The sequence below is a fragment of the Pongo abelii genome, chromosome 2 (genome assembly GCF_028885655.2).
Source record: "Pongo abelii isolate AG06213 chromosome 2, NHGRI_mPonAbe1-v2.0_pri, whole genome shotgun sequence".
Taxonomy (NCBI): domain Eukaryota; kingdom Metazoa; phylum Chordata; class Mammalia; order Primates; family Hominidae; genus Pongo; species Pongo abelii.
Genome location: NC_085928.1, coordinates 143284639 through 143311299, shown reverse-complemented (window position 1 = coordinate 143311299; position 26661 = coordinate 143284639). Strand labels below are relative to the sequence as shown.

Below are 26661 nucleotides of genomic sequence, written 5' to 3'. Positions count from 1 at the left end.
GTGCGGTTTCCGCCCCTCCCTTCCTGGGGTGTGGAAAGGCAGCCAGACCTCTTTTTCAGAAGTTGTTGGTTCCCTGATTTTTGTCTTGAGCAGGCACCATCCCTGTCCCCTTGCTTGCAGGTAGAATTAGCACAGAGTTAAGGTTCCATAATAAACCGTTAGGTGCTCTTGAAGAAGATGTCATGGCATTGCCTCAGCACCCCAGCAAGAGCATTGCATCTTTGCTGAATCCAGATGGGTTAGCAGAGGGTAAGTTGGAGGATTCCTTTGAGGAAATGTTCTCAATTGAGCAATTCAGTCCCTCTCCCCAAAGACTAGACCTGACCTGGCAGATTAGCAGGATCCTCTTGGCCTTCTTTTTTGGGATGGTGGGAGTGAGGGGGGTGAATCTTAAAAGCTATCAACAAAGCTCCTGTTCTGCAGGCATCAGGAAAATTGAGTGTAAGATCGAAAAAGCAAACAGCCTATTTACAAGTGGAAACACATTGGTTCTGATCACTCCTAACTTGCTGGGTGATCATACATACATCAACGTGAAGGTGTGACATCAGAATCATGAGCACCATGGCTGCAGTTGTGTGATCCAAGGCTAGTTGGCTTGGTAGCTGTTGGCAGCAGTTTCCCTTGGTCGGAAGCCTCCTTGCTATCTATTGCTGCTCTCTTCTTCTTGTCATCCTTAAACATTCAGTCATGTTCCCAGGTCTGAGGGGAGAAATGGCCAGACCAGTTTCATTACCTCTGGCAACAGAAACAAGGATTGAAATGGTGGTAGTTAAAAGTGCAGACACATCTGAGGTGCAACGTCTGCATCATCCTGGTGGCTAGCCAGTGCTGGGAGGCCCTGCCCTGGGATACCAGTTGTGACAATAAAGGGATGGCCCTCCTGGCTTCGGCGTCCTGCAGGTAGAGCAGCCGCATTCCTTCACAAGATGGAAGGCAGGTGGGGATGTCAGGATGAGATGGGACCAGGTAGCCGAGGACAGTGAGGCGTGACTGAGCCACTTGAGGGGCAGCTGAACAGAAGGATGTCTGTGTGCGTCAACCGAGCAGATTGTGTGCCCACTCATTTCCGAACTACCTCTCCCCAAAGAATGTGAGGCATTGTCACCTTGTTACAGCTATGTGAAGCAGAGCTCTCGCAACTCTTCCTGTCTACAGGCAGGAAAACCAGGATGGAGAAGGGCGACTTGCTTATTAGGATCACCCATCAAGTCAGGAGTGATCAGAACCAGTGAAGTTTCCATTTTTCATCCATTGCTGCCCTTTGTGTGAACAAATGTGACTCCATATTTATTACACAGCAAGGACTGCTGTGCGTGGGTGTTCCTCAGACCATCTCTACTCTTTGGTTAGGACACTAGGTTCTTCCAGCATATGAGTGAGAATATCGGTGGTATTTTGGGCTCCTCTACTGCACAAGGGCCAGTCCCCGAGTCTACTCTGATTGTCATGGGCACCCACACAGATCAGGACACCCTTTGAATTTTTGTTTGACATGAACTATTTAGGTGTTCCAAAACCTTGGGATCTCAATGTGCAAACTCCTTGGACTCCAGACCCCTGTCTGGTTGGCACTCCCAGCAGCGTGTGTTTTCATCAGGAAATCCTTGCAGCAGGGGTTTAGATGGTTCCTTCAGGAGGTGGGAAGCCTCCATAGCATCGAAGGCCAGCCTGCATCTCGCGGTGTGTGTCCACTTCTCCCCTCACTTTCCCCTCGCCCATCCCTTTAAAGTGATTGGCTGTGAGGAGCACAGAGGGTGGCAATTCCATCTGTTATGGGCTCAGAAGACATAGCCGCCATGTTGATTTCACATTAAACTGTGTAAAATGTGGAAAAGACTCAGCATGTTGGTCAAACAATAAACTGTCCTAATTCTCAAAACAAAGCTTCTTGTCTGTGTTTAAGTGGTGCAGTCATAAATGGGGGGTTCAAAAACAGTTCCTGAAGTGTGTGTTCCACAGAGTCCCTCTTCTCATGCCTGGGTGGTATGTCCACTACCTAAAGCCCTTTGCTGCTTTGCTTCTTCCTCCTACTGGTGGAGTTGGGCTGTCCACCAACTCCAAAGGGGAAAAGATGGGACACACTCATGAGAGTAAATCCACACACATTCCCCTAATCTCCATTCTGCTGAAAGGCTGATGGGAAGGGAGCCTCCAGGCAGAACTGAGAGTCAGGGGTACGATATATTCCTTCGTCCCCACTCTCTGCTTGCCATGGCTAGGGGATTAGGAAGGGGGGAGAGGGTACAGGGACTGGATCTCTCATGCTTCTGGTGATTTTCAGAAAGCCATTTAAAGGCAAGAACTTAAGGTGAACTATAATGACCTTTGACAACATCTAGCTGCCATATTCCATCCCCAGCCCCACCCCACACCAGTTAGGAACATCCCTGAGTGGCCCCTCCAGGTCTCAGTTATCTCCAGACTAAAAGATGCTCAGAAAGCCAGCACAGTTCTGGGACCAATCCAAAGAGGAACAAAGGCCAAGATTAGGTAAATTGCCCTAGCCTGGGAATCTCACTCTTCAAGTCCAACTTCACTAATTACCTTTCCTTTTAAAGCTTATAAAGGTTCCAGAACACCCTCCAATCTGCTGCCACCTCAAGGAAGCCATCTTTGATTAGAAGAGACGTCCTCTAATCCTCAAGGAAGCCATCTTTGATTAGAAGAGACATTGAGGCCAGGAGTTTGAGAACACACTGGCCAACATGGTGAAACCCCATCTCTACTAAAAATACTAAAAATTAGCCAGGTGTGGTGCCACACGCCTGTAATCCCAGCTACTTGGGGAGGCTAAGGCAGAAAAATCACTTGAACCCGGGAGGCAGAAGTTGCAGTGAGCCGAGACGGCACCACTGCACTCCAGCCTGGGCGACAGAGTGAGACTCTGTCTCAACAAAACAAAAAAACCCTTGAAACAATATTCAAGTCAACAGAACATGGCCATGTGCCTCACACATCAGCATCATGAGAACACTGGCACTTCAGAGGCCAGTGGAAAAGTGGCAGTCCTGTTGGGGCTGCATGGCTGGCAGCTGACCACAAGCCCACACAGCGCTTAGGAGTCAAGTGCAGCAGTGATGGAGCTCACACTACTGAGAGAGCAGGGAAACCACACTGAAAGGGCACATTTCTTAACCTCAGAATGGGGCTACTAGCCTCTAAATCAGGAATTGCGTTTTGTTTAGTATTTCCATGGTCTGCTGCAAGGCGTGGCCTTTACCCAATGGATAAATGCATACAAGGCTCTTGTGAGCAGTCAAGTTTCTCGAGGTTTACAGTTGAAGGGAAGTGGGATTGTTTTCCTGCGCCATTTAAATGAAGGTAGGTGTGGTGATCACCTTTCCTTAAATGTGTGAAGGGATGAGATAAAGAGATAGGCATCTTAATTGCCACTGATGGCCTTCAGGTGAGGACAGGCATGAGCCAACTGAAGCTTTGACAATTGTGCTGAACCCAAAACTTCAAAAACAAGAAAAAGCATAGACTGGCTGAAATGATCTAAGTCAACAGAGCATGGCCAGCGCTTCATACAAGGCAGGATCACAGGGGAACACTGACAGCCCAGGAGGCACTGAGACAGAGGCAGTGGGAAGAAGTGACAGACCCCAGCGACTCCCCACCAACAGCAGCTGCTGTTGATTAGGAACCCCCAGTGGACTGTCAGGCACCTGGTAGTGGAGAGGCTACCAAGGCCCAGGCTGGAGAGGAGCCAAAGGAAGAAACAGTGCAGTGCTTAGACCCCTCTGGGTCTGCCCGTGTCCATACCCACTGGGAGATTCCATTCCAGAAGTGGACAAATTCACCCACAGAGTGCCTGGGGCTCACTCATCACAGGTGCCCCTCCACAAGGGCATCTCACTGCAGCCTTAGCAGGGAACAGGGTCATTTGCATTAGGCAGCTGCTGTCCTAGGAGGTCTCAGTGTCCATACACTGCCATGTTCCCAAGGTGTTTCAAGCTCAAAAGTCTCATTTATGTCATACAGTCGTGCCTAGTTGGCCCATCTCCAAGACCTGACATCCATCCTACTCTGGCCACACCTGCCCATCTCACGAAATGGGCCTACTTTAGTCAAATGCCCTCAGGGCCACAACAGGGCACCACCTGAGTGGAGAGAGCACATTTGACCTCCCATCAAAACCCTGCCCAGTTCCCAAAGACTAGTCACCATGACCTCATCCTGGCCCAAAGCCACAAGAATGGAATACCTGCTACTAGTACAGGAGTAAGAAGCAAGGTCAGAGTTCCCATGCCTGCTGACTTGACCTTGTCAGAAAAACTCAGCAGGGTGTGTGCCCCAAGAGACTTTAAAAACAAAGTAAAGGCACACGTGACACTCCAGGCCAGATCATCTCTAGGGATGCCATGCAACTGACAAAAGACTAATTAAGCATGCAGATTCCTGAGGCAATACCAGACTTGCTATTGAATCAAATTGAGAGTAGCGTCCTCAAATCAGCTTAACAAGCATTGCAGGTAATTCTAATGCCCACTAACATTTGAGACCACTGTTCCAGATAGAATTTTCCTTTTTTGGAAGACCTTCTTTAGGCCTTGAATCCAACTCAAACTTGCAGCCCTTCTTCAGTCACTTTTTCTGGTGTGCTGCTTCCTCCAATAAAGTAAGATATTAACCAGAAAAAAGAAAAGAGGCTGAGAGGGACACATGCCTCTAACAGAAGCATCAAGCCACTGACTTTTATTCCCATGAGCTCCTACTATGATTACATAAGCACATCACATTCATTGCTCTTACCTACTTCCTAAGTTACTGCTTGCCTAATAAGGAAAAGGGCAAGAAATAAGAGTCCAAAAGACACTCAGAACACCAGCAGCAGCTTTCAAGTAAGGACTCAGGGTCAGGGTCTCACAACTCCTCCATTTCATGTTTCATTTACATTGTCTTCGTGTCCAGCAGCAAGGCTGGCATGTGCTTTGGGGTGGGAGCCTGGAGTATTTCTGCCAGATGGTCTGAGGTGACGTGTACTCCCAGAGCCCAAGTGACCACCAGAAGGGACGTGTGAGACAGCAGGCAGAGGCCGTACATGGAGGATCACACTCCCTCAGATGTCATGAGCCCCATGCTTTATCCTTTGACTCCCCCTGATCCTCAAGGCCAGGTGGGGTGCCCCTGCCGCATGCTCCAGAGAACTGTGGGCCTCTCCTACCATGGCTCTTAATGCACTGTTCCATAACTGGCTTCTCCCCTGGACAGAGCCACCCTGGTCTCCTTGTAAGCTTTAGCTGGGCTTGTCCCTGAGTGTGTGGGGTAGGAATAGGAGAGTGTGTTCCTGTGTATGTTACAATCTTCAGGCTCAGGAGACAAGAAGTTAGACCTGAGTCCTGACATGTGCACTCATTTGTACTCACCATTACATTCTATTTAATTGCTTTGAGCCAGATAGGCTGTTTTCTTTACCACGAAATATACTAATCATTCAAAAAAGCCTTATGTTTAAGACAACAGCAAAAAACATCACTTCAAAAGGGCAACTTTTTTTTTCTTGGCATCAATGAATATGCACTTCAGAAATCTACAGAGAACTTTTTTCACTTTGTATTTGTTCCACAGCATTCTAGCCAGAAGTACAAAATAGGAGCTCTTCAAGCAGCACATGAAGATGGCCCAGGAGCCTTCAGCCATCCAGAGCAGCACAGCAGCACCTAAATCTCCATACACTTCCCAGTATAACCACTAAGAACACACTAGACCCTTGGCATTAGGAGATTTATCATTTCCAGTTCTATTATCTGGGAATGACTCCAAGGGTTTGTGACAAGCTTTTGAAACATAAGTGCTAAGGCTGGAGTGTGGACAAGTCACTGAGCTAATGAAGAGTAGACCCACTGTCTGCTTGGCTCTGCTATTTTGTACCTGTCTTCACATGTGGGGAAAACTTCGTAACTGTGCCCACAAATCAGAGAAATTCGCAAAAGACTAGACAATGTATTGCCTGTGAACTTCAGAGGCAACTGGAAATAGTGCAACTGGAAATCAACTAGCTTCATACATAGGCGGGTTTGTTTCCAGGGACCAAAAGCACAGAAGATAAGAAAACTTTTCAGGTGATGGCCATATTCTCATCATATCCTCTCTGTGTGGAGTCTGCCTGTTGTCACAAAAACCTTGACCCTACATCAAGTTACACCTTAACAAAGGGAAGATACAGGCATCAGATAAAAGGTACTTGTTTGAAAGGCAGCCACAAGGGAGAACTGAACTTTAAAAAAAAAAAAAATTCCAAGCTAGTTTCAACAGTACTTTGTTTCCAGAACAAGGAAATGTTTCTAACCACATCTTGTATTGTACCCCTTCCTCATCAACTCCAGACTACCACAGACCTTTTTCCAAAACTGTGTGTCACACATCCAGGTCTTGTGCTTTTGAGCTGCCTCTCAGGCAATTTTAGCCAGCCATTTCTCCAAGTCCTGGATGTCAGCAGAGCCCACGTCCCCTCTTCCACCCTTGGCACTGCACTCCAGGAACTCCACTTTGAGGGGCAACTGTGAGAATTCAAACTCTTTGCCTTTCTTCCCCAGCTGAGCAGGGGCAGTGCTGGAACTGTCCAGTGTGCTGGGGGCAGCAGAACGGGTAACTCGTAAGGTGTTGCTGTGGGGCAAAAGGAAACAAGTCAGGAGGCAAAATTTTTATACAGCAATTAAATCATATTAGTTTCTAAACATTTCAGCACTCATTTAAAACTTAACTATAGAATTGCCAATTATGCTATTAAGATTGTTGAATAATCCTTTGCATTTATAAGTCCCTCTCTTGGACAGAGAGGTGAGGTAGGTGGGGCGGGGTGTGGGGGTCGGACCTCACAGGGCTAGCGGGCAGGTGAGCAGTAGACCAGGTCACACCAACTTTCTTTCAGCCCGGGGCCCCCTTCTAATAGGATCTCCTAAATGATGCCATCTAAAAATATATTTTTAAAATACATGCTTTAAGTGTTATAAAAACATAAGTTTCTGAAAGTTAAGTGTGGGTAGATAGGGTATGTATTTTTATCTTGAGTCTATTTGGATATGGAGTTTAGAAATCCACAAACTCCAGATTCTCATATCTAACTAGGGCACAATTACTATTATCCAACCTCTTTAACCACCAAAACCTTCCCAGTGTAAGTCCCCTTACTGCCACCTGCTGGCCCTAAGAAAGGGTGCATAAGCAACACTCATTTGCCGGCCTCCCCTTCCCCTTTCTGCTATCCAGAAGCAGAGGAATACATGCTGCCAATCTTCTTTCTTACAAAATAAAGCATTTCTTGTTCTGTAAAGTTGCTTCAAAATTAGTGAAGAATCCACAGGCAAAACTAAGCAATACCTTGTTTAGGAACGAACACACACACACACACACACACACAATAAAATATTTTTAAAAAACAATACAAAACTGGATATTGCTGACCTCTTGAGGGAAAAGCTTTTGGGGAGAAACAGGGGCCTTCTAGGCATGGTGGTGAGTACATAGGTATTCATTTTAATATTTTTTAAGCTTAATGCATGTGACATATATACTATTATATGTAAGATATTTTACAATAAAAATTTTTTAAAGGAAAAAAGTAAAACATGTATTCAGCTTTTGCCACAAGGCCATGTAAATATAATATACCATGTTATTGAGAGATTATGAAATGCCTCTAAGCTAACAGGGCCTAATTCTCATAAATCTGAGATTAAAATTAGTCAGATTCCTAATTTTAACTGATGTTAACCTTTACAACTTTTCAACATTTTGTTTCACTGCCTTTTAAGAAAGCATTGCCTTTCAATGCTTTTAAGAAAGCATTGCCTTCTGTATTGTTTTTCTCTAAGTCTATAGAGTGAAAAGCAAACAGCCTATGGAAAACATGTGTTTTAACCATGGGAGACTTGGACTGTACTGTTAAAAATAACCCAAGACTGATTCACAAATAACATTATGACAGCTTTGGCTTCCCCAAAACAATTCCCAACAATTTCAAGAGAATTTTTAGAAAAACCCAACCATCCAATTGTTCCAATGTCCTTGTTAACCTAATGGCAGCAACAGATACAATCCAAGAGACTGAGCATCAAGAGCACAGGAGGATAGGGTGATAAACTCGCAGCTCCAGACAGGAAAGGAACTACTGAAGATGGCATAGGCAGGGCCGGCAAAATTGTTCTGCAAAGAGCCAGAAATTAAATATTTTGTCGCATATTTTTCTTCTGTTTTTTACCTGCCCTTTAAAAATGTCGATATACTCTTGGCTTGCAGGCCCAGGCAGGAGTTTGCCAATGCCCAAAGCTGACTAGATTCTACTAGACTCTAAGCTCCTGAGTACACGAACACATTTCCTCCTACAGCTGCTCCCGACTGCAGTCTTGGCATCCACTAGATGCACTACAGGTGCTTCTTAAATGAATAAGGGAGTCAGTAAATCATAGTGGGGAGAAAAGGTTCTAAAAGTTGAATTTATACAGTTTTTCCTCATCAGATCCTTTTCAAGGCCTTACACAAAAGCAATAAGAAAACATAACTTGCTTTACTATAAATGTTGATCATTTCTTCTACACCAGCTTTTGGCTAGCTCTTACAAATTGGCATAACGCAGAAGACATGCTAGATGCCTTAAAATTCAAAAGCTTACAGCTCAATTTACAAACTTTGAAACACTCAAAGCAGGATATACAATATTGCCAAGTATTTTAACAATCTAAGAAGCTACAATATAGTATCGAAGACTTGCAGTCTTCCTCAGTGTTCTGTTCTTATTCTGTCAACAATAATTTCCAAAGTGGCTTTTAAATGTTTTAATTTCTTTTTTCCTGATTCTCAGTTTTTATTTTTTATTATTTACATGCATCCTTAAATACCACTTCACAGGCATTATTGAGTGGTGAACAAACACTTCCACTCACTGAAATAACACTGTTCTCAAGTTGGCATGTAAACTTTTTTAGCTTCTAAAACCTTTCAACTATAAATGATTTAGTAACAATGGTAAAATAAATTAAGTTTATGGTTTCAAAAAAATCTTCTTTCCATGAAATTTTAAAATATCTATAAGCACCCTAGTAAGCTTTTGTGATTCCATTATTTTGTAAATTATTTAACAAATATTTATCACACTAATCTTCAGTCTATAATTGTGATAATCACATAAAACCAAACAAAAGAAACATGACCATGCTGCTTACAGTCTTAAGTGTTAAGATGTATAATTAACCAACAGGCCTCTTTCACACTTACAGTTCTTTCTCCAGCTGCTGTTGAATTAACTTTGCTGATTTTGCCATTGCAATATCTGTAAAGAAATAAAGACACTGTTGTAGTTTAAACGAGAATGAGTTTTTTCCCCAAGACTTCTTACACAGAAGGAAAATTCCTATTTAAACCAGTAAGTTTTTCTTTTTTTTAAAAAAAAGACCTTTTATCACTAGTTCCTTCTCTATCAAAGTAAGCTTTATACTTGCACTAGGGGTTTTCCCAAGATAATGCTTATAAACATATTATGCTGGTGACCCTAAAACTGACTTTAGCTTTCCCTAAAGTTCTCCACACCTTACAGACCTTTCAATTCAAAACACATATAAGTTTACTCAGTTTAACAGAAAGAAAACCTACCAGTGCTGTGATTATGAGAAGTGCCTTCACATGCCAAAAGACAATGCCCTATCTGTCATTTTAAAGTAAACTTAGCATGTTTCCAATTGATCCTAAGACGGTATGTTTAAAGCATTAAGTGTACTAAAGGTAAGAAACAAGCTCTGGTTTGGCACAAAGCCCATGGCAAATAAACAATAACTCCCTTCCTTATACTCAATCAGGGAAATAAAGAGGTCAGGTAATGACGCTAATAACTGCATTCCCAATAAGGCATTATCAGTATTATCTGGTCACTTCTGAGAAATGCCTTGAACTCTTCATAGAATCAGAATTTCAGATCTGAAAGAGACCTGAAGAGATCCACTAGTCTATCTTATTGTACAGGTAACAGAACTGATGCCCAGTTTTATTGGGGATTACTAGAAAAGTTTTCAATGGTTATCAGGTTAAAGGAAAACAACTTCAGCAAACTCCCCTTGATAAAATGTGCTGTACAGTAAACTTGTTTGAAAGCAGAGACTCCACCCTCCAAAACTGTGCATCTGATATCACATATTGTCAATCTGATGAACTTAACTTGGTAAAGTAAAATAATTTATAATCAGAAAAAACACTGTATCAAAGAAAAATCAGTTAGCAGTCACTTGGTTATCATTCCTTGGTCTTCTGGTTAGAAGACTGGTGAAAAGGTAGGAGTAGAAATAAATTTTAAGATTAAAAATCCTTCAATTTATAGTTCTTTATAGCAATTATATCTCATCCTCAATAATAACAACTGTAAATAATGGAAATAATTCTTAGTAGCAGCAATCCCCAAAAAACTCAATTATTATTGCAAGAAAACATGATGGCACCTTGCTTATTGCAGGCTATTAAGAATGATGGTGTATTCTTCAGACCCATACTGTCAGTGAGGACTTGATACAGAAACTCAGCCACATCTTTCACCTCTCGCTGGAATGCTGCACTATCCACAACAAACACAATAGCCCTGGAGGGAGAAAACAAGAAAAACTGGCATGTGGACACGTAACAGGACATCATTATCTTGAAAAACTATCCTGAACTTCTTCAAAGTCAATCTTGGTGATTAACACTCAGCAGACACACATGCAGGTCTGTGCATATGTTATCATATAACATAAATCCTCATTTAACAAGGAACTATTGAGTGCTACTGTGTATCAACGACTGAAGCTGAAAAAAGACAGTAAGAAATGATGCCTGTCCTCCAAGACAAATCATCATATAGAGAACCATATGATAAATGCCAAGACAGAACTATGCACATGTATAACAGGAATAAAGAGAAAGATCATTTAAATGAGACCAGGTCAAAGGCAACTTTAAGGAGAATGTAACAGTTGAGTTGAATCTTAGCTAGACCAAAAATTGGGGCACAGACTGTCTGGAAAGTACAGGTTGAGTATCCCCAATCCAAAAATCCAAAATCTAAAATCCAAAACACTTCTGGTTCCAAGCATTTTGGATAAGGGATACTCAGCCTACAGTAGGTTCAAGCCACAAATACGTGAAACACATTCCCTGGGGAAGTCAAGGTAAGCTGGTACACAGGGAGATGGGGAAGTGAAGGAGAACCGAGTCAGACAGTGAGACGTGACACAATGACCTGTGGAGTTCATGCTTTTCTGTCTTATGAAGAATATTGGTGCCTAAATGGAAGACAAAGCAATCTTAGAGGGCGCTTGAACTAGAAGCACAGTGACCAGGTAGGGCCTGAATTAAGGCAGCCATAGTGGGACTCCTCATGTGACAGAAACAAAGAAATATCAAAGCTAAAGTGCAGCAGCCCAGGGAAACTGCAGACAACAGGTCTTAGGGGGCCGGATGCGGTGGCTCACGCCTGTAATCCCAGCACTTTGTGGGGCCGAGATGGGCAGATCACTAGAGGTCAGGAGTTCGAGACAAGCCTGGGCAACATGATGAAACCCAATCTCTACTAAAAACATAACAATTAGCCAGATATGGTGGCAGGAGCCTGTAATCCCAGCTACTTGAGAGGCTGAGGCAGAAGAGTTACTTGAACCCAGAAGGCGAAAGTTGCAATGAACTGAGATTATGCCACTGCACTCCAGCCTGGGTGACAAAGCGAAACTCCATCTCAAAGAAAACAAAAAAACAAAAACAAAATATGGCCAGGCGCAGTGGCTCACGCCTGTAATCCCAGCACTTTGGGAAGCTGAGGCGGGCGGATCATGAGGTCAGGAGATCAAGACCATCCTGGCTAATACAGCGAAACCCCGTCTCTCCTAAAAATACAAAAAATTAGCCTGGTGTGATGGCGGGCGCCTGTTGTCCCAGCTACTCAGGAGACTAAGGCAGGAGAATGGTGTGAACCTGGGAGGCGGAGCTTGCAGCGAGCCAAGATCGCACCACTGCACTCCAGCCTGGACGAAAGAGCGAGACTCTGTCTCAAAAAAAAAAAAAATACAAGCCTTATGGGCAAGGGTTTGAATGCCCAGGTGGAGATAAGAGACATGCAATGGCCAACATGTAGCTGGGGAGCTAGAACTGAATGCCCTGCACAAAGCCTACAACTTAAAATAGTTTCAGGGAGGTCAGGGCTTGCAAAAAAAGTTCCCTTAGAAACAGCAGGCCTCCACTGCCTCACACAGATATAGGGTATGAATTTATACTCTCTCCAGGTATAAGACCCCCAAGGGAAAAGGTTTACATAAAAATTGGGCCAGACTTATTGAAGCCCTATGGCCCCAACAGAAGGAACTATGAACTGCTTATGGAGCAAGGCTTTCATATCCTACAGGATTAAAGAAGAACAACCACAATATCAACGATGTGCCACTCTTGAAGAAAGGTTCTGGAGCAAAAATTACAAGGCACAGAAGAAAATAATTATGAGGGAGAATAACTGGTACCCCAAAGAGAATAATCAGCACCCCAAAACTAAGATAATAAAGCTATCTATAAAGTAAATGTTTAAAATTATTTAAGAAAATACTACAAACTACAATAAAAAATAGAATAGTATAAAAAGAAACAGGCTGGTTTGAAAAGGTATTTTAGACAAATATAGTAAATGATATTAATAAATCAATGGAAAAGTTAAGCAGAGATGATGCTCAGCTGAAAAGAATGTAATAAACTAGAAAACAAATCTGAGGGAATCTTACAATATGCGAAGTAGAAAGATCTGGAAGATACGATAGAGAGGAAACAAGAAAGGCCAAAATAATAAGGTTCAATAACATTCATAAGAATTCTAGAGTGTGAGAAATGATAATGGGGAAACAGCACTACCTGGAAAAACGATGGTGAGAATTTTCCAAAACTGAGGAGAATCTTTGCTCTGGAATAGCACAACTGAATTCCAAGAATGATAAAGCTAAATCCATCCTTGAACAGAAGAAAATCTATCCCTGGATAGAAGGTCAAATCAGGCAGACTTACTACAGTGAAATGACAATTAGACTGACTGGCAAAAGCATTCTCATCTGCAACAGGTGGATGAGGTCGGGAGTGATGTGGCTGCCACCCAGGACTCTGCACTCAGCTAAAAGAGACATTCCAAAATGCTGGCCAAATAGAGTTACAAATGAACAAAGACTGAAAACATTTCACTACTCATCACCCTCTCTGGAAACACTTCTAAAAGATATACTCAGTGAGAGAAAACTGAATCTAAAGGGAAGAAGTAAAATTCAAGAAGCAATGGGGAGCAAAAGACCATAAGCATCCTGGTAATTCTCATCGCTGAATGTAAGAGGAAAAAAAAGTATGGATGGGGGTTAAAAAGGAGCATAAATAAAAGGAAGATGTGACGAAGATCACAAGTGTTGAAGGTCCAGGAAAAGGAAACTGATATTATTGGTTTCAGACAATCAAATAAGCAAAGTTTAAAAAATGGGGGAGGAGAACCATGATGAGAACAGCAACAGCATATGTTGAAATCAGGAGAGGGAAAATAGCCACTAGGGAAACTTGGCGAAGCCAGAAAGTAGGATTAAAAAAAGTCACATACCAATATAGTAAATGTCTTTTCAACTTGCATGTTATCATGATTATAATTTACTTGAACTAAGTTTTATCTTCATATTTTGCATGTTTTATTTACCCAAAATACATGAATCATAGAGTAGTTATACTGCAGATCATAAAATATTTAGAACTGGCAATAGAAAAAGAAAAAAAATTTAATTGGAAATAAAAACCCAATTATGGCAAAATTTACCAGTTCTAGATTTGTCTCAAATGTCCAAGGAATTTTCTTATCTGTGACAAATTGTTCGTCACCACCATCTTGTGGGCAAAGATGCAATAATGAAATTCCAGTCTAGACATCTTCAATAAAAGGCAAAGAATCTACTACTTCATTCCATCAAAACTAAAATGCTGCCAATTAAAGACATTATTTTAGGGACCACTAAGAGAAAATACTGCCAATTAAACTACGACACCATCAACTATCAGATATATTCCAAATTCAGAGATATTAAAATGTGTCTTCAAATCAGTGAAATGTGGCATACTGATTTTCCTCTTCAGTTCTTATTAATGTTAGAGACCAAAAAAGCAGCATCTGAAACTGCAGCATAGGACTTTTTAGGGAAGAACTTAAGAGTCAGTAACACCAGAGCACACACTAAAAGAAATATGGAAATATTGTTCTGTACTTCTTGAAACATCAATTTTAGGTAATTTGAGAATATATATGGGCCAGGTGCAGTTGCTCACGCCTGTAATTCCAGCACTTTGGGAGGCTGAGGCCAGCGGATCATGAGGTCAGGAGTTCGAGACAAGCCTGGCCAACAGGGTGAAACCCCGTCTCTACTGAAAATATAAAAAATTAGCAGGGTGTGGTGGCGCGTGCCTGTAATCCCAGCTACTCAGGAGGCTGAGGCAGGAGAATCACTTGAACCCAGGAGGTGGAGGTTGCAGTGAGCCGAGATCACGCCACTGCACTCCAGCAAGGACAACAGAGTGAGGCTCCGTCTCAAAAAAAAAAAAAAACACTATATATACAAATGATGTTGGCATTTAATAACTTCTAGGATTCATCCCAGCTTTAAAATTCTTTTTTCAGATTTTAATAGTCATATACATTATTAAATTCACCTTCAGAATAAATGCAAACATTTAGTAACAATGACAAGAAGGGTTAACATTTCCTAAACACTAAAAAACACTTTTTAAGCATTTTAATCCCATAAAATCCTCATCATCCAGGTGAAGGTGGACTTGCAACCCAGAACTGGCTGACCCCAAGGTCACCTCAAGGTCTACCACAGGATACCATGCTGCCTCCCAAACACCACCAGAGCAAATCACATGAGTGGCTTTGATATATAGATACAGACCTAGACAAGCCCACTTCGCTTCTTTCCTTCTTACCTGGCTGAAGACTTAAACCGCTCTAAGAACTGAAGCCTCAAACTCTCATGGCCGGGAAGGTCAATCAAGGTCAGACTATTGCCCTGGGGATGGCAGCAATAACATTAATGTTTCAATACAGTTCCACATTCACAATATAAACCTTTAGTACCATATTTTGGCTACCAAACTGGTACCTAATTAATTAACCAAACAAATGTTCACAGAGCATCTTCTACTCATAAAACACTAGTCAACGTTCTGGGGATGTAACAGTGGCCAAAGACACAGTTCCTGATCTAGCAAAATTCATGAGAAAGGTGAACATAATGTAAAATTACACATAAATATAAAATGAGAACGTTGATAAATGTTTTGAGGGTACAGGAGAAACCTGTCTCGGGGAGTCAGGGAAGCATGATCTACCTGAGGCTTGGGAGATAAACCAGTGTGAGTACAGCAAAGTAGGAGTACAGTATGAGTATAAGCAAAAATGTGAAAACAGTAACAAGTACTCATAAACTAGTAATGTAAGAACTTACAATTTTTCATAGAGCATATTACTCTTACTGGGATCTCCAATCTTTATAACAAAGTACACTTTTATCATTTCCACCCTTAATCGAATTATTTAAATATTTATCTTCCAGACACATAATTTATTTGTTCCAACTCCGTCGGTATTTGTGTCAATTCTTGAGCCCCTACTGAGCAAATCTACGATGCACCCTAATAAGTTCTACTCACCATGCCAGGCTGCCATTCTTGAATATAAGGTCAAGGCCTGGAATGGTGAATAAAGCTTATATTCAGTGTAAATGTAGCTGTGCTCAACAATAAGACTCTTAGATGTGGCCTGATACATGCAGCAGACCATCATTTCTTAGATGTTCTACATTATCCACAGCCAACCATATCCACAGTTCAGAAGCAGGCAATCAGTATCCTGTACAGATTTAACACAATTCCAGCTGGGTTTATTATGACCTTACCTTTCACATAGCCTGTGCATTTCTTTATAGACAAATTTGTTTTTTATTAATCCCTTTCTTTTTTTTTAAGTACTATTAAGAGTCTGGAGATCCCAGGTTGGGACTTAACTGCTCCATTTCAAAAGCAGCACTATACCACCCACCCTAAGCAATTCGGAAGATACATTACTAGGTACATTACTATCTAAAGAGATTAGATCGAAAACGTAAGGGGGTAGGAGAAAGAGTGAAGAAGGAAGGGAAAAATGCTCTATTATTCAGTAGAAATATTGATAGAATAGAAATATAGTAGAAGTATAGAATAACAGAAGCCACATATATAATTTTAAATATTCCAGTAACCATAATAAAAAAGTAAAAACAAATTGGTAAAATTAATTTTAGGTTATTTAATTTAACATATCCAAAATATTATCTTTTAAAATGTAATAAAAAAGAAATTATTAATGATACTTTACGTTCTTTTTTTTCCATACTAAGTCTTCAAGATCTGGTGTGTACTTCACACTTACAGCATGCCTCAATTTGGACTAGTCCTAGTTTAGGTGCTCAACAGTCACATGTGGCCAGTGGCTACATATTAGAAGGTACAGATTTAAAGCATATTCTGGAATATCCTAAGTTAAAAATCTAGTGCAGGTACTAGACGATCTTGCAAACCTGGAATTTCAAAATCTGAATCCTTGGGAGTTTAAAAAGGTCTGGGCCACAAAGAGTGTCATCATCGAAAAAAAAAACAAAGATATCTCTAAGATATTTAAAAACATGTCCCTTTAGCTTTCTTTACAATCTTTAATTCTGGAGGCATGGAGAAAGGGGAAAGAAGACAAAGAGAAGAAGAAAAGGTCTCAAACCACAATTCTAATTCATCCATCTATCCATCCACACCCTCCAACCAGCCCTCACTCCACTCACTCACCGAAACTTATTACATGGCTGGGTGCAGTGGCTCACGCCTGTAATCCCAGCACTTTGGGAAGCTGAGGTGGGCAGATCACTTGAGGTCAGGAGTTCAAGACCAGCCTGGCCAACATGGTGAAACCCCATCTCTACTAAAAATACAGAAATTAGCCAGGCATGGTGGTGGGTGCCTATAATCCCAGCTACTCAGGAGGCTGAGGCAGGAGAATCGCTTCAACTCGGGAGGCAGAGGTTGCAGTGAGCCAAGATCACACCACTGCACTCCAGCCTGGGCAACAGAGTGAGACTCCTGTCTCAAAAACAAACAAACAAACTTATTACGCATTACAATCGGTTTGGTAGTCACTGTCTACATTCTGAAGTTACAGAGGTATGTAAAATGTCTTTCCCATGATTCCTTATATTTGTTTTGTTTTTTTGTTTTTTGAGACTTAGTCTCGCTCCATTGCCCAGGCTGGAGTGCAGTGGCACAATCTTGGCTCACTGCCACCTCCACCTCCCCGGTTCAAGTGATTCTCATGCCTCAGCCTCCCGAGTAGCTGGGATTACAGGTGCCCACCACCACACCCAGCTAATTTTTGTATTTTTAGTAGAGACGGGGTTTCATCATGTTGGCCAGGCTGGTCTTGAACTCCTGACCTCAAGTGATCTGCCTACCTCGGTCTCCCAAAGCGCTGGGATTACAGGCGTGAGCCACCAAGCCAGGCCCCATGATTCCTTATATTTGAAATACACTCATACATACTCTGTAAGATATCCATTGCAGCACTGTTTGTAAAAACAAAGGTTATAACGAAACTAAATGTCTATTAACACAGTCCTGATTAAGTAAGAATTTAATTTTATGGTATAGCAAGAGTGGAGTACTATGCAGTTCATAAACCAACCAGATGGTACTATGTATACAAATGTAGGAGAATAAGAAAAGTCCAAGTTGTATCAGCCGTATGAAAAAAATAATGGGCAGAACAGCATTTAAAAAAAAAAAAACCAATAAAGGATATACAGACATGTCTGTATATGCACAGAACATCCGGAAGACTACACACAAAAAAAGTAAGTCACTGCTTCTGAGGAGACTAGGTAGTGGGGAAAGGAAAGGAAAAATTACTTTTCACCAAATATATTTTCTAACCTTTTGAATTTTTGTCCCATGTGCACGTATTACCTATTCAAAACTTAAAAGGTTTAATGCCCACTCTTAAGAACTCATTGTAAAGTTGGAAAGAAGACACAGAAACAAAATAAGAATAAAATGTGATATAACATTACTGTACATTAAGGTACAACAATGCAGAGGGCATGATTAAATCTACTGTACAGATTGTCAAGAGCAGAATTTGTCACAAAGAATATGTTTCTCCATAAAAATAAGCTACAAATGGTACTTACATCCTCAGATGAACTCATCCTAAAAATGTTAACCTTAACTGACACACCACAGTAAAGTAAGACTGTCAGACTCCAAAACTCCACAAACATCTTACCCTGTTATTGTTGACTCTGTATACAGCACAGCTGTCAGTAATGGATGTCTGAGTGTCTCTATAAAGGCCTGTTAACAACTGTAAAAAAAACAAGATGGGTGATATTCAAGATTTTAATAGCAAACCTAAATTGAGTTATAGTATTCTAAGTCTCCCAGGTGTAAGGTTAAGTAAATGAATGCTGCTTCCAATAGGTGAAAAAGACGATATTGATTTTTTTTACCTGTAGAAAAAAATCTAATTAATTGCATATTTTACTCCTCAATGGAATAAAAACAACATTATTCTCAAAAGACAGTTAGTGGCCAAATTTGCCAAGCTTCTGTAAAGATTTTTAACCATCAAAAATGATTTGAAGCCTGGGCAACATAGCAAAATCTCATCTCTACAAAAAATATAAAAAAGCAGCCGGGCATAGTGTTGCACGCCTGTAGTCCCAGCTACTCGGAGGCTGAGGTGGGAGAATCATCTGAGTCCCAGAAGTCAAGGCTGCAATGAGCAGAGATCTCGCCACTGCACTCCAGCCTGGGCATTGGAGTGAGACACTCCCTCAAAAAAAAAAAAAAAAAAAAAAAATTGAGATATTTCTCTAATGGAAGGGAAATAATTTATACTCTCAAAAAGAAGAGTTAAAAAGCAGAAAACCTCTCCTATTCACCACATTAAAACACAGTTAAAAATACTAAATGTATTAAAAATAAATATTAGTAAAAAGAAGCCTAACTAGCCCACTGTGTCAAAGAAGGATCATCCTGCGAAAAAGTGTCTTTGATAAACTCTCGTAAGAATTTGTTAACCAAGGAATTATAAACTGTAGGATACTGGCTTCTATGCCTTCTGCTATTCTGGAATGAAACTAATTAAATAAAACCCTTAAATGTGATAAAGACTAAATATCAGCATCTGGCAAGGGCAAACAGAAAAAAAAAAGGAGAAATGATCAATATTTCTCAATTATGGGTTTCTACGAGTCTTTTTGTTCTCCCAAGTAAGTCAAGAATTAACTCCCAAATTTAACAGCATCAGCTTCTTTTACAAAATAAACCATGAGATGACAGGAATACTGGGATGCTATAAAATTTTCTATTAAGCTTAACAGGGGTGTCAATGAAATCATTTACCCTGACAAAGAGCAACGTTTTCCCGGAATCACAAAGGCCAACAAGAAGAACAGCTCTCTGACTGCTCCTTCTGCTCCGGATTAACTTCCAGAAGACTGTGGAATAGACAGAGAAAAACAACAGAAATTACACCTTGGGAATCAGTATATGTGCATGGCTGGGGTGGGGAAATTCACAGAAGTCTGTGACGAAACACCTCATTCACCTGGAATTGACTTTTATCATAATGGTTACTATTGCTGTTGTTAGGGATCCACTGAGAGCCAGGCACTGTCAACTGTCAACTTTTCTTTGCAGTCCTTACTCTGACTGGGACTCAGGTGCTATCTCACTACCTTGGTATCCCAGCGCCCGCACGCAAACGCGAGAGGCTGAAAGTTGGTGTCAAGACCCTGAGTCTTTGCAGTGAGAACAGCGGAAGGCGAGGAACAGCGCGCTCAAGTATAACAGGAGATGACGAAGAGCAATCCGCGCCCCAAGGACCAGGACGTAACTCTGGGGGTTGCCCGGGATCCCCCTTAACGCCCAGCTGCTGCCGCTGATTCAGGCGAAAGGGTGGGGTGTAGACTGGGTGGGTCTCACCCTCCTGATGCCCTCAAAGCGCCCTCTCAGCCCCGCGTCCCCGGCCTGCAGCGGTGCAGCCAAAGCCCGGACCTCTGCCCGCCCCGAACCCGCCATAACCACCGGCCGCCTTTTACCTAGCGTCAGCAGCACCGCAAGAACCGCCAGCACTACTGACAACAGCGTTGGGTCCGTCTGCTGCAGCTCCTGCCGCAAGGAGTCTAGGTAGGGCTGGAAGGTGCCCCCGGCACCGCCGCCATCTGCCACCCGGCGCGAGTCCGCGGAAGCCATGGATGAGACGCGTGGTCCCCGGTACCGCAAAAGCGACGTGGCCCTGCACTCTGCGCAGGCGCGGGGAGCAGAGCCTCACGCGAATGGTGGTTCCTAAGCCATAGTCTCTCCCTCAGCCGCGACGATCCCCAAGTGCCTGATGGGAGTTGTAGTTCTCTGGGACTCCGTCCTCCTACAGAACGATAGGGACAGACAGGTTATTTGTCGAGGTTAAAAGACACACACGTGGCAGCAGCCGGGCTGAGAGGAGCGTGGCTGTCTCCTCTCTCTGCCATGGCGTGTGCTCGCCCACTGATATCGGTGTACTCCGAAAAGGGGGAGTCATCTGGCAAAAATGTCACTTTGCCTGCTGTATTCAAGGCTCCTATTCGACCAGATATTGTGAACTTTGTTCACACCAACTTGCGCAAAAACAACAGACAGCCCTACGCTGTCAGTGAATTAGCAGGTCATCAGACCAGTGCTGAGTCTTGGGGTACTGGCAGAGCTGTGGCTCGAATTCCCAGAGTTCGAGGTGGTGGGACTCACCGCTCTGGCCAGGGTGCTTTTGGAAACATGTGTCGTGGAGGCCGAATGTTTGCACCAACCAAAACCTGGCGCCGTTGGCATCGTAGAGTGAACACAACCCAAAAACGATATGCCATCTGTTCTGCCTTGGCTGCTTCAGCCCTACCAGCACTGGTCATGTCTAAAGGTCATCGTATTGAGGAAGTTCCTGAACTTCCTTTGGTAGTCGAAGATAAAGTTGAAGGCTACAAGAAGACCAAGGAAGCTGTTTTGCTCCTTAAGAAACTTAAAGCCTGGAATGGTATCAAAAAGGTCTATGCCTCTCAGCGAATGAGAGCTGGCAAAGGCAAAATGAGAAACCGTCGCCGTATCCAGCGCAGGGGCCCGTGCATCATCTATAATGAGGATAATGGTATCATCAAGGCCTTCAGAAACATCCCTGGAATTACTCTGCTTAATGTAAGCAAGCTGAACATTTTGAAGCTTGCTCCTGGTGGGCATGTGGGACGTTTCTGCATTTGGACTGAAAGTGCTTTCCGGAAGTTAGATGAATTGTATGGCACTTGGCGTAAAGCTGCTTCCCTCAAGAGTAACTACAGTCTTCCCATGCACAAGATGATTAATACAGATCTTAGCAGAATCTTGAAAAGCCCAGAGATCCAAAGAGCCCTTCGAGCACCACGCAAGAAGATTCATCGCAGAGTCCTAAAGAAGAACCCACTGAAAAACTTGAGAATCATGTTGAAGCTAAACCCATATGCAAAGACCATGCGCCGGAACACCATTCTTCGCCAGGCCAGGAATCACAAGCTCCGGGTGGATAAGGCAGCTGCTGCTGCAGCAGCACTACAAGCCAAATCAGAGGAGAAGGCGGCGGTTGCAGGCAAGAAGCCTGTGGTAGGTAAGAAAGGAAAGAAGGCTGCTGTTGGTGTTAAGAAGCAGAAGAAGCCTCTGGTGGGAAAAAAAAGCAGCAGCTACCAAGAAACCAGCCCCTGAAAAGAAGCCTGCAGAAAAGAAACCTACTACAGAGGAAAAGAAGCCTGCTGCATAAACTCTTAAATTTGATTATTCCATAAAGGTCAAATCATTTTGGACAGCTTCTTTTGAATAAAGACCTGATTATACAGGCAGTGAGGAAAAAAAAAAAAAAAAGACACACACATCTTTTAAGATATGAGTCAGTCGTCGTCACCTACGTTATGACTGTTGAAAGAATGATGAAAGAATGATGAAATCAATAAAATGAATGAATGGCTCCCGAAAGTACCACTGAGGATTTCCCGACCGTCGCTAAGTGACGTGAGACTTGTGAAGAACTCAAGCATCCTACAAACATTTAATCTGAATTTAATGTGGCAAGGGATGTGACAGATGGAGGTACGGAGCGATGTGGGAATACATAATGGGACGCGGAGTCCATCATGAGTTCAGAGAAAAGCTTCTGGACATTCGAATTGAGTCCTGAAGAATGAGTTAGCATCTGCGAGTGGTTAAAGGAAAAAGAGGTGCTGTGCAGAAGAAAATGAGTGTAAGAAACGATGTACGTGGGAAACCTAACTAATTCAGTGCCCCTACACTGTCAATCTAGGGCTGCAAACTCAAATATCTGCATTAAAGGAAGCAACTAGGAAAATCAACGCCCAGGAGAGCTGGGGCTGTTGAAAACTGCAGAAGTTATTTCTGCTGAAAGTGGGGCCGACCCTATTCAGCCAGGTAGGTGTTGTGGGACCTGGGTGGCCAGTTCTTCCAGAACTTTCAAGAGCAGCAATAAAGGCAGATTTTTATAGGAAATTTTCCACTTTTGAAATTTTCCGTAGGTAATTGAAAGCATTCAAAAACTTGTGGCCCAAATAAAACACCAAAAGCGGCCAGCCTAGAGGGTCCCAGTTCACAGTCTGTGTCATTAAACAGGTGTCATTGTTTTAAAATGTACACATTATTTAATTGTATGGCTGAGTAGAGACATGAAGATGTCAGTGTCACTGAAAGATTGAGAAAAGTTTATTACAGTTCCACATTGCCATTGAAAAAGTTGTCAGAATCAAAATGGAGTCACTTGTATTTTTTTTTTTAAATCAGAAAAATGGAGCTGGTGAAAGGCCATGGAGGGAGGGTTCTCATGCACCCATGCCTGATGACAAAAACTGTCACAAAAGACTGCAAAAACCACAGCCTTGCACAAAGGCCATCGCAACCTTACACACACAAAAATACGTCTGTGAGGACAGCTACCCAGCAACTGCCTGTCCAACCTAGTACTGATGCCATCCTTGCTGTTTGATACTTGTAGCCAAGGATAATTATCTCAAAACAATTATGGACTCTGACTCATTTTTTCTTTAAAAATCTTTGTCTTCCTTTACACCTCCCTGAATATGCACATAGTTGACTATGGCATGTGTAGTCCCATTGCAATGCCTATTCCTGAATAAATATTATTTTCTTTTAGAGCGTCCCTCTCTGCTTGTTATTTAGCTTGATACCACTCAGGGCCACACAAAACCTCACCATGCACAGGGACAAGGAAAAAGAGAGGAACTGGGGTTGGACCCGGTGACTCACAGCTATTAATCCCAGCACTTTGGGAGGCCAAGGCAGGAGGATTGCTTGAGGCCAAGAATTCAAGACCAGCCTGGGCAACATAGTGAGACCCTATCTCTGCAAAAAACATTTTCTTTTTTGTTGTTGTTGTTGAGACAGAGTCTCGCTCTGTTGCCCAGGCTGGAGTGCAGTGGCACGATCTCGGCTCACTGCAAGCTCCGCCTCCCGGATTCACACCATTCTCCTGCCTCAGCCTCCTGAGTAGCTGGGACTACAGGCGCCTGCCACCACGCCCAGCTAATTTTTTGTATTTTTAGTAGAGACGGGGTTTCACCATGTTAGCCAGGATGGTCTCGATCTCCTAACCTCGTGATCCACCCACCTCGGCCTAAAACATTTTCTTTAATTAAAAAATAATTAGCCAGGCATGGTGGCATACGCCTGCAGTCCCAGCTACTTGGGAGACTGAGGCGGGAGCGCTTGAGCCCAGGAATTCCAGGTTACCGTGAGCTGTGATCACATGCCACTGCACTCCAGCCTGGGCGACAGAGCAAGACCCTGCCTCCAAAAAAGGAAAAAAAAAAAAAAAAGGAACTGGGACTCTGCCTTTATTACTAATGTGTCATCGAGTAGCTAGATAGAGACGTTTTTGATTGGGCAAGAAGTGAAACACAGATGTTAAGGGTTGTATTAGGAAGATTTGCAATATGATTTAGGCACACCCTCAAAAGCCAGGCCACAGGGGAAATGTAAACAATGTTGGCTGTTAGTTTGGCCTAGTGATCAACGGATGCCAAATCGTCAATTATAAAATCTATAAAAATTGATTAGAGCAGTAATTTAAGTAGGAGTGACAGGAGATGAAGCTAGAAAGGTTGGCAGGAATCAGACCAGAAGGGATTTTGTGTGCTATGTTGAGGAACTTTAGAGTTTATCCAGAATGCAATAAGAGGTTTCATTTGGGGTGACATAGATAATTGACAGATCTATGGAGGACTATGACTTGAGAGAAAAAAAAAAAAAAAAAAAAAAACTTCAGACAGAGAGACCAGCTGAGAGCATTTAGGCAAAAGATGCAGTATTTAGGCAAAGGATGCTCAGAGTCTAATACAGAGACAGAAATAGGTATGAAAACGAGAGCACAAATTTGAGAGATGTCTGAGAGCTAAAATACATAGGATGTGATTAGTTGGATATTGTGAATTAAGTAAAAGGAATGTTATCAAGTCTGCATCCTAGGTGGTGGGTGCGGGTGACTAGGAAGATGAGAAAGCCATTAAATGAATTAGGGACCTCAACGGGAGGAGGCTTGGGGCTGTGGATCCAACGTAAGAGTAGCCAGAATGAAAATTGTCTTTTTTCTATATGTTGAGTTTTGGGTGCTTCTGGGAAATCTAAAAGCTTATGTCAAGCAAATGATGAGTAAACACATATAAAGTTCCACAAGTATACACTAGATCTTCATTTGGGAGTTAGGAATAAATAAGTGGTCATTAAAATCATGGAGAACATGAAGAATGAGGAAAGGAACCCACAAAAAAAGCCTAAGAAGGAAGAGTCAGTGGCACAGGAGTAAAACAGACATGTCCTATAAGTGGTCAGTAGCATCTTCTGTAGCAGACAGGCTCCTTTGACAAAGCTTTGAATGAGTCTGAGCTCAAGGCTTTGAATGAGTCTGAGCTCAAGCTTTGAATGAGTCTGAGCTCATGGAAGCAAGACTATGGTGTATAGGGAAGACAGTGGGGCATGAAGACAGTTTCTAATATTAATGAGCACTTCCTGATGCCAAGCATCATTCTAAATACTTTTATTTTTTTTTTCAGGCAGAGTCTCACTCTGTCGCCCAGGCTGGAGTGCAGTGACAATATGGCTCACTGTAACCTGGAACTCCTGGGCTCAAGCGATCCTCCTGCTTCAGCCTCCCAAATAGCTGGGACTACAGGCACGAACACCATGCCCAGGTAGTTTTTTTATTTTTATTTTTGTAGAGACACAGTCTCTCTGCCGCCCGGGCTGGTCTTGAGATCCTGGGCTCAAGCGATCCTCCTGCTTCCGCCCCCCAAAGCGGTGGGATTACAGGCACAAGCCACCACGCCCCGCCTAATGTATTAATTTGTTTAATTCTCACACTGACTCATTTTCTAACTTTACAGAGGGGAAACTGAAGCAGGGTTGAGTAACCTTCCCAAGGATATATAGTAATGAGCAGACTTGGGACTTCATCCCAGGCAATTGGGCTTCTATCTACTTAACCGTGTGCTTTAACATAGTAGGATTCATTTTCAAGGCATTTTTATTGATAAAGGTAGGCAATAGGAACTCCAGATCAAGGAAGGACGGTTAAGATGTGAGGCTTAAGTAAGTAAACCAACTACTTTATTTTAAATTACCAATTTCAAAAATATCAGAACTGGCAGCAGTCATGCCACATTCCATTTCTCTTATTTCTTATGGTCCTAACCGCTGCTCTGTATTCACCACCCAAAACACACACACACACCCCTTGTATAATGTAACCACTGATTCCTCTTTAGAAAAATCACTAGATATTATCATTAGACCTCCTGACTGGGGACTAAAGATTCAGGGAAGAAGGAAGAGCCAGACACGGAGAGTTCCAACTGTAACTGTCTTAACTCTGAGGATATTTGGTCAGAGCTATGTGAATGAAGAGGGCTGCCATGGTGGTGAAGTTGGGAAAGGAAGAAAGAAGGTTTAAGAAAACAGACTTTTTTTCTTCAGTATGTTTCCTGGGCAGAAGAAATGTGCACAGCTCCCACACTCAGTGAGAAGTTAGCACTCCCATTCACAGGAATGAGCAGGAGGGGTAAGATTAGTTGCTTCCCTGTACTCACCCATCTCCATCAGGAGTTCCGTGGGCACGGATGCAGAGGAAGGACATGCGATACTGACTGCTGCCTGCTGATAAGTTTTTAGTTCTTGATTCCAATAGCAGATGGAAAGTTACAATGAAACCAATTGTAGTCAGGGAATTTTTCTCTTCTCTTCCGTAAACTAAAATGTCCCATTCACCAGACACCTTCTTCCATCCACTCCCCAAAGCTCCAATGTACAATGGAACATACTTCAGACCTAGGGATACCAATCATGGGATTCCCCTGCTATGGCTTTGTTTAAAAAAAGGTTTAGAAGATTTTTAAAAACAGAATTTAACACATGCTTATTATATTAAAAACTCAAGCAATAATGAAAGCCACAAATCACCTCTATTTTTCTACCTATAATATCTGATAAATATTTAAGACATTCCTCTGTACATATGTACTAATAAGAAGGCTGTATGCATAAGAGCAG

General features: G+C 42.4%; 2 protein-coding genes across 3 annotated transcripts in view; one reads left to right on the top strand and one right to left on the bottom strand.

The window, feature by feature from the left end:
- Window positions 1-5537: 5537 nt before the first annotated feature.
- SRPRB (SRP receptor subunit beta) overlaps window positions 5538-26661 on the bottom strand; it is a 36904-nt gene continuing 15780 nt past the window's right edge. For both annotated transcript variants that reach the window (XM_002814065.5, XM_063722214.1), the window contains exons 2-8: window positions 20145-20470; window positions 19447-19541; window positions 18326-18403; window positions 14947-15029; window positions 10431-10567; window positions 9220-9274; window positions 5538-6612 (exon numbers count right to left, since the gene is read on the bottom strand). In XM_002814065.5, the coding sequence (XP_002814111.1) occupies window positions 6399-6612; window positions 9220-9274; window positions 10431-10567; window positions 14947-15029; window positions 18326-18403; window positions 19447-19541; window positions 20145-20298 (816 nt within the window). In that variant the 5' untranslated portion in view covers window positions 20299-20470 and the 3' untranslated portion in view covers window positions 5538-6398. The remainder of the gene's footprint in view (window positions 6613-9219; window positions 9275-10430; window positions 10568-14946; window positions 15030-18325; window positions 18404-19446; window positions 19542-20144; window positions 20471-26661) is intronic.
- On the top strand, window positions 20412-21849 carry LOC134761025 (large ribosomal subunit protein uL4-like). Its single transcript, XM_063722213.1, has one exon. The coding sequence runs from the start codon at window positions 20572-20574 to the stop codon at window positions 21799-21801; it is 1230 nt and encodes a 409-aa protein (XP_063578283.1). The 5' UTR covers window positions 20412-20571; the 3' UTR covers window positions 21802-21849.